We start from the raw sequence: 12,014 nt of genomic DNA, 5'->3' as shown, positions 1-12,014 counted from the left end.
TTTTTAGATTATTATTCAAAATCATTAGGGTCACAAATTTTGTATAATTTTTTTTTTGCGAAGAAGATTTACAATTTTTAATTCTTTTTTATTATGTTAATGGTTTTCGTCTGAAAATGCTATTGCTAAATAAAAAATCATGAGATTCTAAAGAATAAATAGAACATTTAAACTAAAATAGCGTTTATTCAAATTTATCACCGAAAACAGATAATTTTACACAATAATTCATTTCACTTAAAAAATAAAACTTACAGTTTTCACAATTTTAGGTTATGTCACATTTTTTTGTTGGAAATTATATATCATATTATTATACATTATATTTTATATTTATTATACAATATTAATTCTGAAGACAAAATATCTTTTTCATCAATTATCAAAAAAATTGTAATTGCTTTATACGCTTTTATTTTCTATTATTTTAGGTAATATATAGAATAAAATTTGAAAATTCTGTATTAATTTTAGTATTATATTTCCATGCGTAAAACGCGTGTTTATTTTCTAATTTAAATAAATGTTTAAAAATTATAACTTTAATATTTCAGAATTTTTTCTATTACTGCAGCTCTGTTTTAAAAAATATTTTCTTCTTATTTACTATTGAAGTGATTTCAACCTTTCTCTTCATTTTTCTACTCGAAAACACAATTTAAGCCGCTCCTGGTTTAAGCGATCGATGGAGTAGCTATTCGCAATAGAGAAACGTTGTGGAATGACAGATATTCTGATACAAAAAAAGGGGAAATAGGGTAACTTTTTCGCGAAAACAGGGGAAAATAGGAAAAAGATTAAACATTTATTTTTGCATGTAGAAAAAAGGAAATAATATTTTCATAAGAAATTTGATATCTTTTAAATCATGTTAAATGATTTTTGCATGTTTCTGCCATTAAAGAATTTATTCTCATGTCTGGATTTTTATTTTCTGAACGTAAACAATTTAAACATCCATTATGATAAATGTTTAAATTTTAAGAGTTCTACCAATTTTTGAAACAGAATCTCTTGAAATTCTTTGGAATCTTTTAAAATCCATTGATATCGTAAAAATGCATGGAAATAGGTATAAATAATTAAAAATTTCCTGGATAATTTAAATTAAAATAAAATGCATGCACACAAAGCTCAAGTTTACGTCTCTGGATTTTTATTTTCTAATATTAAAAACATAAACTTTTTAAAAATTCATAATAAAAAATTTTTAAACGTTAAGAATTCTACAAATGTTTGAATTGAGTTAAATAATTTAAGAAATAATTAATTCTAGTTAGTAAGATATGTTTGAAATAATTCTTACTTTCGAAAATTTAATATTACCACGAAAGCAAATTTTTGTTACGTATCTGGAGATCTGAACTGTTTTATCAATCTTTTTAGTCACATATTGTTAAATTTTTAATGGTAATATTGTTCAGTTTTAAATAAAAATACCCATATTTGAAAAGTTTACATGTACAATTAAACATTCAGAAGTCGATTAGCTTTTCTTCTACAGTCAAATATTGTTAAATTTTATATAGTTCCGTTTTTAATATCTTTAATATAAAATTATTCGTATTTAAAGATCATACATTTTCAATTGATAACCTAGATATCGTCAATTTTAATGGTTATAATTTGAAATTGTCTAATTACAAAAAATTTAATTTTACATTTTTCGATTTAAAACATTTTCAAAATAAACTGTTTAATTTCACACAGTTATAATTCAAAGAAGTCTAATGCAAAACAAATTTAAACTGTATAAAAATATTGTTCCTAATTTTTCTTACCTGCATCGCGTTATACAAAGAAAATTACCTACAGAAATTAATTGAAAAATAAAATTCTTTCCTTCAGTTTTCCGTTTATCATTCCTAACAAACCAAAATTTAATTTAAACCCTAGCAGGGATGACCCCTGCAATTATTGCACGCATAAGAGAATGTGAGTTGAATATTTGATTGATTTTGTTTCTATTGATTTTATTTTTGAAATATTTAAATGATACTGTTATTTTCTAATTGTTATTCTGAGCCGAATGTTGGTTCAAACGGAAGGACAATCACCTGTTCAGGAAACTATAGTTCGCATTGCATGCTACTTTTTTCACTCAAGTATGTAGGATGCGTATGCACGTGTACTTCTTGCAATTTCTTAGATAGTGAAGTGAGTAGTGACTGATAGCACAGAATGATTCACGAATGAATGATTTTTTAAAAATATTTAGAAAATACTTTCTCAAATTTAACAGTTTTTACTGATAATCAGTATCCTAACTCTGACTAAAAAAACACAAGCGATCAGAATTCAGTTTCATTGTTCAGAAAATTACTAATCCTTTCTCATTAGAAAGAATTTTGACTAGGCTTTTATCGTGAAGAGAGTGATTGATTAATTTAATAAAATGCTTTTTAGCCGAGATGTTACAATGTTTTAGCTTGCTAGAGAATTTGTAAAAAAGTCATAAGAGCTGAAACTATAACCACCTCACGTACAACAATAGTTAAAATTGCATTGCGACACGCACATAAAGATTGGTGCAGAATGCCGGAGACTAATTCTCATGATCAACTGATTCTATGAATTGTAAATGCACTCTTGTGAACTTTTTTTAAGACACTTGGATTTAAAAAACGTATTTTAAGACAATATTTTCAAAGAAAAATGTTGCTTTTCCAAAATAATGAAAAATTCTCTTCTGCTTTAATATTCTGAACAGTTTTTCAGAGAAAATAAAATAAGATTGAAAAAGAAGAGAAACAACTTTAAATTGACAGGCAAGAAAACTAGTAATTTTTAATTAGCAGTCCATGAAATCCAAACTTAATTTATTTTTCATGCACAATTATTATTAAAAATTATAAACAGTTTCAAGTAAAAAGAGATTATTGAAAATGTTTACATTAGAATAATTAAACCATTTTTCACTTTAAAAAATGAGAACCTAAAGGTTCTTCAAAATTACACATTTAATTTTTCAAGTTGAAAAATTTGTTTTCTTCAAATAACCGATTTTCAGTGAGAAACCCCAACATTTACTATCATTATAAAAAATTGAAAATATTCGCTCAGTGACATCTTTACTTTTGTCTAAAATATGTCGGATTTAATGGAGTCAATTATTAACATTTCTTAAAAGATTTGTTATATTGGCATTAAGGCCTTTTATCATTTCTTTGCTCTTACCCGGTATTCTTAAATGACCGATTAATTAATTTAATTACGATTATTTATGAAAAAAGAAAACTTTCAAAACGCATCACTATACTGCAATATTGTAAAATTATTTGAACAAATTATTTTACTTTTTCATAAATTATCCATTAATTACTTTATTACAATTCTTTAAACAATTGAAAATTATTTAACAGATGACTGAGAATTATAAAATTATTTATTAATGACAATTTATGAAAAAACTTGAAAAATAGTTGATAAACCGCAATATTACAATAAAATATAAATTTGTCACTTATGGGGGTTTTTCTTTGGGGACCTATAAGAGTGGCTTGAAGTTATTCACCCTCAAAATTGATGAGTGATTCTTATTCTTTGATGAATTCTGAACAATATCCTGAAATACTGAATTATTTGTAACATGTTATAGCGGTTATTTAAATATTAGATTTACAAGATGTTTACTTTTCCCATTCTAAATCAATGGGAAACTTCATGCTCTTCGCGCAACCCTTAAATATTTACCGATTTCGCTAAAATTTTGTGATTTTTTTAGTATTCGAACAGAAATGAGTGCTGAGTGCAGAGACATTCCAAAAAATTCCACTAAGTATTAATATGAACCATCATAATGTCCATGTATATTATAATTACATAAAGTGAATTTTATAAACAGAAAATTTGCAAATGTTTCGGCCGCAAATAGGGACACCCATCAGTGTTAGATACGCCTTTGAAATATAACTATTTTTTATTAACAATAGCACTTTTATATGAAAAAGACTAACATAACAAAAAAATTGTTTAAGATGGTAAATCTTCTTTTAAACCTAATTTTTTTGTTTTAAATAACAATTCTCCAGTGGAAAATGTTAATATACTATTTATTAAATATTATATTATTTTAATATAACGATAAAAAAATAATATAATAAACTAAAAAAACTAAAGTTGTTAGAAAATTTTAAATATTCTTTGAAGTCTAAACAATTTTTGATTAAAAACAACAATAATTTCCAAGGAAACACACTTGAAATGTTATTATTATATTATATATAATAATAAAACACCAGAAAAATTATTTAAAATTGTATATATTCTTCGAAATTTCATGATTAGTTTTTTAAATAAACGATTTCCTGTAAAAAAAAACTTTAATATAACCTGAAACAGTTTGAAAATTGCAAATCTCGTCCAAACTATAATTATTATTGTTTTAGAAATACAAAATTTGTGTTTAAAACGCTAACGTAACCTGAAATTGTTAAAAAATGATTATGATTTAGAAAACTCTAATAATACCGACAATCGTAAATTGTAAACAAATCTTTAATTCTTTAAAATCTAATAAGGTTTGTTTTAAAATACCCATTTACGGTGTAAAACGCTAAAATAACCTATATTATTGGAAATTGAAAATCTTGATGATGGTTTTTGTTTTAAAATTATAATTTCCAGTGAAAAAAAATGAAGATATTCCAACATTTTTAGAAATCTTTAGTCTTCTTCGAAAATTCAAGATTTTATATTTATTTTTTTTATATAATAAGTTCCAGCTAAAATCTCATAAGCTCCCAATTTTGTTTTAATGTTTTTTCACGGACCGAAAATTGTCATTTAATTCATTCTTGTCAGGCTGATTTGAGGGTGACGATTTTTAGATTGAAATATAAACTTATATACACAAAAGACTGACCTACACACAAATTTAAATCGATATAGGATGGCTTCTACGTGATTCTACTACAACCTGGAAGGTTAAGAGCAAAGGGGCCGGAATTGAATTTGCATTTGAATTAAAATTTGAATCTGAGTCTGGATGCTTCTATAATCTAGTTAACATTCAAGTTTTAAATAGCGAATAATTATTAGAATTTCTATAAAATAATACAAAATTGTTTAATAATACCCAATAACGAACTATTATGATTCACATTAATAGGTATGGGAAAAATATAGAATATTATTTACTTTTTAAATATATTTTTTAACGAAAATATACACTGGTTAATCAAGCGATTAAAACGGTTTGATTGCAGAGGGATATTGACTAATTGAAACAATCCCAGTGCAATCAACTCGCTTTAAACGTTTCACTAGTCGGCAAGCAGCATTGACTCTGGAATTGATATCCAACCGGAAACTTCGATATCTCGTTTCAGGGATTGATTGTCGAGCTAGTCTGAAAAAACCCTTCATATCACTTCTTGTTAAGCCCCAACCCGCTGCAAGACTCAAATGACCCAATATTTCCACCACTATTTATAATTATCTCATATTATCATTTAATAAAAGTATTAAAGCTTAATATCTTAAGAAATAAGTTTGACCTATATAATATAGTATCACAGAAGATACATGAAAATAAGATAAGTTCGTGAAGCGGGTGGCACGCATCACGTCTCAAGAAAGGTTTCGTAAGTGAACGTTCATCTGTTGTAACTTATTATAATTTTTTCCAGTTTGAAACACTGAGAATAACCAAAAATAAGAATAGAACATACTAAATTTGATTTTTCATCGCAATTCTGTATATGCTAAGAGTTTAAATTTGAGCTTTCCTCGATCAAAAAAATTGGATTAAAGAAAAGCTTCCAACTTAGTGGTCTAAAAACAAAATTCTTAATTTTCCTAGTTCTTAAACACTGATAAGAAAAGAAAAATTATTATAACATAGGGGTCATCCATAAATTAATAACAGATTTTGGAGGTAGAGGGGATTCGGGAAAATCCGTCTATCCAAAATTATATAATATATAATGTTAAAGTTTCGTATAAGATTATTAAGAATTATTAAGATTCTTAAAGAATTTCAACAGATTTTACGCTATTTTAAAGGATTTCAGAAATTTAAAAGTATTTATAAGGCTTTCAATAAGAAATCTTAATGAATTCTTCAGCATATGAAAGGATAGCACAAGACTTCAACTATTTCACGGGATTTCAAAAGATTTCAAAGTTATTTTAATCATCTGAAGGAATTTAAAATTATGTGTTTAGATTACCAAACATTTCATGGGGTCTATTAGGTTTTAGGATATTTTGAAAGACTCGAACGTATTTTTAAGGAATTTTCATGTATTTCATCAGACTTCCGAGGATTTCGGAAATTTTAAGTAATTTTACAGACTTTCAATAAAATGTGTTATAATTACATTCCCAGGATCCCAAAGGATTTCATTAGACATCAAATATATCATGGAATTTCCAGGAATATAAAGAAATGTCATATTTCATGTAACTTCACGAGATTTTAAGTGATGTTATACAATTTTAAGGAATTTTCAGGAGCTTTAAAAAATGTCAAGGGGTTTTAAAATAATTCACAGAATCCTGAAAATTTGAGGACATCTTAGAAAATTTCACGGATATTTAGCGATTAAAAAAATGGATGCAAGCTCTTGAAAAAAAACAAGAATCCAAAGCCCAAATTTGGACCACAAAGAAAAAAACAATGCTCCTATTGTAATCTGAAATTTAAAAAAAAATTTATTATTTATTATTTTTTCATTTCTGTCGACTTTTTTATTTTTATTATTATCAAATTACAACAAAAGAAGAATGAAAATAAAAATAAAAATGATTTTACCAACGTTTCGGTACTCATACAGTAAGTACCCTTATCATAGCAAGCAAAATGTAAACAGGTAGAAATTGAGAGCAACGAAGAATCGATGAACAATGAAGACAATTTTTTTCAATGTTCTTTTGTTTTAATTTGATAACAATAAAAATAAAAAAAAAAGAAAGAAAGGAAAAGAAGAAGGAAGGGGATGTGGATGGTTGCCTTCTCATTTTTCTTTCCTCTTTTTTATTTTTGTCCGAAATTTAAAAAAATTCAGTTTACAATATGAGCATTTTTTGTTGTTCTTTGCGGTCCAAATTTGTTCGTTGGATTCTTGTTTTTTTTGTACAGGACTTTGCATCAATTTGATTATTGGACGTTAAACAAGATTTTTAATTTGGATTATAATCTAATTTAAATTTCTTAAATTTTGATTTAAAAAATTTCATCGATTTTCATGGACTATAATCAGATTATATTAAACATCATGGCATTTGAAGGGATTTTATAATATTTTAATTAAATATTTAAGAAATTATCCACAAAAATAGAGGTATTTCAAAGAATTTTAAAGGTTTACAAAGATTTTCAAGTTATTTCAAAAGATTTCAAACAATTTGAAAGATTTTAGATTATTTTAAAAGATACGAGGGAATTTCAAGAGGTTTTTAAAGATTTTAAATGTTTAAGGTCATTTTAAAAGATTCCAAGGAAGAGTCAAAAACTTTAAAAGATTTCAAAGGATTGTACATATTTTAGAATATTTTAAAGGATTCCAAGAAGTTTCAAGGGATTTAAGAAATTTCAAATAATATCAGTTTTAATGTAACTTGGCGGGATTTCAAGGGATTTTATAATATTTTAACGAAATTTCAAAAAATTTATTTACAAGAATTGAACATTTTAAACTATTTCAAAGATTTGAAAAGATTTTTAATATTTCGATGCATTTTCAAAGATTTAAAAAAAGTGAAAGATTTTGTAGAATTTTAAACATTTTTAGAATATTGTAAGAGATTTCAAGGAATGTCAATAAATTTCAAAATATTTTGAAGATTTGAGAGGCTTTTAAAAGATTCCAAGGAATTTTCAATTTATTTCCGTAATTCATTAGGATTTCAAAGGATTGGAAATATTTTAAGGGTTTTTAAAGGATTCGAAGAATGTTTCAAGAGATTTAAAAAATGTCAAGGAATTTCGAGGAAGATCATCAGATTTCATGTCACTTTTTAAGAATGGAAATCATTTAAACATTTAGTGAAGGGTTTCGATCTCCTAAATTGTTCTTAAAAATATAGACTGGTCAAAGATGTTAGAAAAATTGTATAATCTCGTTTTATATTACATTTTATTAAAATTTATCATGATATCAATCCTTCTTTACAATGTTTAATTTATTTAAGATCACGCTTAGCTTGCCGAAACCTCTAAAAAATACATAATGAATATTAAATGCAATGGGAGGTGTGTGCTAGTAATAAAAAAAAAGAAGTTCTTGATGATAAAAGTTTCAATGTAATTTTTGGATAACAATATGAAATTTTATTCTAGCATAGTGGTTAAAAATCTCAATTTTATCATTTTTCTTATTTTTCAAGCACTGTTTTCAAGAAACATAAAATATAACCTTTGATTCTCCGTCCCTTCACCTCAAAATGATTTTCTGGATAAAAATTGGAATTTCTATAGGTAGAGAATTTTTCTCAGGGACCTCAATATTTTTATACGCTTGGTATAGTCGTGGACTATGGATTTATTAAAAAAACCTCAGGGTCATGTAGCTTTAATAAACTTTTTTTATGGGCGTGTCGATAGATAGACAGACACATGAACCACTTTAGAAGGGATTCGCCTACGAAAGCCTAAAAAGCTTATTGTTAGTTTCTCAAATTTTAATTATTTCAAAAACTAATGATAATTGTAATTAATAAAAAAAATTTGAATTAAACAATACTGAAGTCAAATCATTATTAGAGTAAGATATATATATATAGAGGAAGAATTCAGTACAGTGGCCTCTATCCGAGAGTGCAACCAAGCGAAGCGCTGCTTAACTTCGATGATCGAAACGAGAAGCTCTGAACAATTTAATATGTCCAAGCGGACATTCTTACATGCAGATACACTATTTAAAGCTTAAAAATATTTTTTATAGTTTTTTTTTCATAATTTGAATACCCATGAGGTTTACAAGAATACCTAAATGTATGGCTCTAGGAATTTCCCACGATGGGAATAATAATCAATAAATTGGAAAGTAATACATTAAGAGAACTTTTAAAATTTAATCGTTTCATCAATGCTCAATGTTCAGCAATGAAGACATTTTCGTATAAATGATATAAAAAATAAAATTGTTTAAACCCTCGATTAAAACATGTTTTAATAGTTTTTCTAACAAATATTATTTTACTTTCAGAAGTTTTTCCTTTTGTGGAACATGCATGCCGAGTTGGTCCTCAAGGATGTAAAGTACAAGCTGGAGACTGCGCCGAGTATTCGAGGCTTCGAGACTGCTGTTGTCATTCCTATTTATCTGCTTATTGTGAGTAATGAACTATATTTGAAAATAGAAAAATTAGCATTGAAACTCAAGATTCTTTGCAAAATTAAAAAAAAAAAACATTTCAATTATCGAAGGCTACGGCTAATCGGCGCATCCTTGATTATGTCTCTCAGTCCCAGTTTACGGTACTGAACATTTTTTTAAATATAATATTTATCATTAAAAAATCTGCCCGCCTCTCGGGCACATTCTCATCGCGCGCTGCGCGATGGTTGATTCTCGCGCTTCACGCTCGGACATTATTACACCTCGCGCTCGGATATTTATTATTTGCATTTGGAATGCTTGAAAACAACTTTATTAAAAAGATTTCTTTTAGATAGCAATATTTATATGCGTCTTCATATTCTGAATTGTCTACTTAATTAAGTATAGTCAAAGATTAAGTTTCTCAAAGCTCTGTAGGCTTTGAGGTACACATTCTAATCGTCACACTCGCGCTGCGCGCTCGATTTCCGATCCTATCAAGAAGTGATTCTTAACGAAATTGTAGATCTTTTTTGAGATAACAATTTTTGTTGATTCATATATTTTCGTATCCTAAATAGTTTGTCCACAAAATGGAATAATTCATTTTTCATTATTTTGTGTGCAATAAAAATTTGAATTTTCGATTTTTGAAGAAAATCCAATAATTTGTTATGATAATCTTGTAGGGCTTTCAAAAAGAAATGTTTTTCTTCTCTTGGCTTTTTTTCATATCGTGCGTTTTTGGCTTCAAATTTTGATTATCGGTTGATTTAAAAATTTTTTGAAAACGCTATAACTCTGAGAATTTTCTTTTTATCGAAAAAAGTCATTAGGATAAATTGTTTGTTCTTTTTAGTATTATAAATATCCGTACACAGAATTTTCAAATTCAGAAAAAAGTGGTCTCAAAAATTTTCAAAATGCGCTCACTTTTCGAATTTTTATCAAACATGGCTGGTTCACGAACTCGCCCTTTCTTTTAGGATCTAAAAAAATTGTGCCAAAGATGGATTTGATTCGTTCATTTTTTCGAGTTATCGTGTTTACGGCCAGACGGACGGACGGCCGGATGGACAGACAGACGACATCATGAAAACCTGATTTTCGGATTCAGGAGGTCTCGAAACGTGGAGATCCGTTGAAAAAGTATGATGTCAAGTTTCCGACAATTCTAATACTTTCTCAATTATAAATAATGAGAATGTAAAAAACAATTACTTTAAAAAATAAGTTTTAACAATATCTTAGGTATTTACTATGTTTTATTAGCGAATTTCGTTACTTGAAAAATACTTATGCATAGAGAATTCACAGAATCTTTGAAAAAAGAGAGACTTCTTTAGAAAAGGCAAATATATAATATTCACACAGAAGTTTAATGAAAATTCTTTTTTTTTCAGGGAAATATCAAGCAGGAGGTTCAACACGCATGAAGATTAGTATTACAACGATCTCAACCGTCCTCCTGATGCTTAGATTATTTCGATAATCCTGCAAGGATCATTTCTGACACCAAAACTTTGTACAGCGCCATTAATTTTAATAAATTATTTTTTCATCGCTTCAAATAAGCTTTTTTTTATTTTTGTGAATAATAATGATGTCCTAGAAAAAGCCAAAATTAAATTATACTGCAGCGGAAATGTATCATTTTATTACTCAAATTAAACTAAATTGATAACTAGTTTTAAACTTAAAATAATATCCCAATATGTTTGGATATTTTTAATGGATTGACGATTCCAGGTATATGAAATATTTGTCTACTTCATAATAAGGCAATGGAAGTAAATGTGGGTTCTGAAAGTTCTAAGATAGCGATAAAGAAAATGAACTTTGTTATTTTAGATAGGAATTTTCGAGAAATTAAAATCTGTTAGTAATATATGAAATTATAAACTTGATATAGAAATGATAGATTCAAGATTCAAACAGTAGAAAACTACATTATCGACATATTACTCGTATCCATTCTACCGTGAAATTAAACTTTTCTTGGCAATACTGGAAAGCAATACGATAAAACTATTACGTGAATGACCACACGCAAACGATTGTCTAGATTTTGCTATTACATCACAAAGGTCATCTATCCTTTGTGAATTTTGTTATTTCATGGGAATCTTCAAAGTTCACGGTTTATCTAAAGCTGTATAGTCTATGGCACTAAAAGAAGTATAAACATTGTATCATGCTGAAGATAAAATTACCCTAAAAAATAAAAATAAAGTATGAACAAGTAGCCTTTTTTAATCGGTCAAAAAGTAACTTTTTAACACAAAAGTAGTGTGAAAAATACTTTAAACTAAAAGAAGAACGATTTTTAATCAACCTTCTTTATTAGGCGATAATAACTTATGTTTAAAGGACCCCGTTACAAAAAAAACAATTTTAAAATCTAGAGGAATGACGAAAGAGTTTTATCATTAATTAATGCATTAGCAAAAAATTGATGAGTCTGGGAAATAATAAATGTAAATATTTTTTCTAAAATTTATATCGTTCACAGTTATAATTTCCCAGATTAACCAAATTTTTTCTAATTTATTCCTACCAGTAGTTTAAACTAAAAATTCCACTTTTTATCGTAAGAAAACTTTAAATAAAAATCTGTACACATTTTCGGAGGCGTTTGAGATTTATAAAAGCATTTTAAAAAGTAGACTCATGAAAAGAAATTAAAACTATGGAAATATAAATTTTTAAAGAGCATTTTACTGACACGCAAGTTGAAGACGTTCATTA

The 12,014-nt window shown here is 26.9% G+C and overlaps 1 protein-coding gene across 4 annotated transcripts in view; it reads left to right on the top strand.

The window, feature by feature from the left end:
• Positions 1–10,837, top strand: part of LOC117180793 — a 31,779-nt gene extending 20,942 nt beyond the window's left edge. For all 4 annotated transcript variants that reach the window (XM_033373299.1, XM_033373301.1, XM_033373297.1 and 1 more), the window contains 2 exons: positions 9,153–9,278; positions 10,670–10,837. In XM_033373299.1, the coding sequence (XP_033229190.1) occupies positions 9,153–9,278; positions 10,670–10,758 (215 nt within the window). In that variant the 3' untranslated portion in view covers positions 10,759–10,837. The remainder of the gene's footprint in view (positions 1–9,152; positions 9,279–10,669) is intronic.
• The last annotated feature ends 1,177 nt before the right edge of the window (positions 10,838–12,014 follow it).

The sequence above is a fragment of the Belonocnema kinseyi genome, chromosome 9 (assembly GCF_010883055.1).
Source record: "Belonocnema kinseyi isolate 2016_QV_RU_SX_M_011 chromosome 9, B_treatae_v1, whole genome shotgun sequence".
NCBI lineage: Eukaryota > Metazoa > Arthropoda > Insecta > Hymenoptera > Cynipidae > Belonocnema > Belonocnema kinseyi.
The sequence above is the reverse complement of the archived record's forward strand: the minus strand, read 5'-3'. Positions and strand labels throughout refer to the sequence as shown.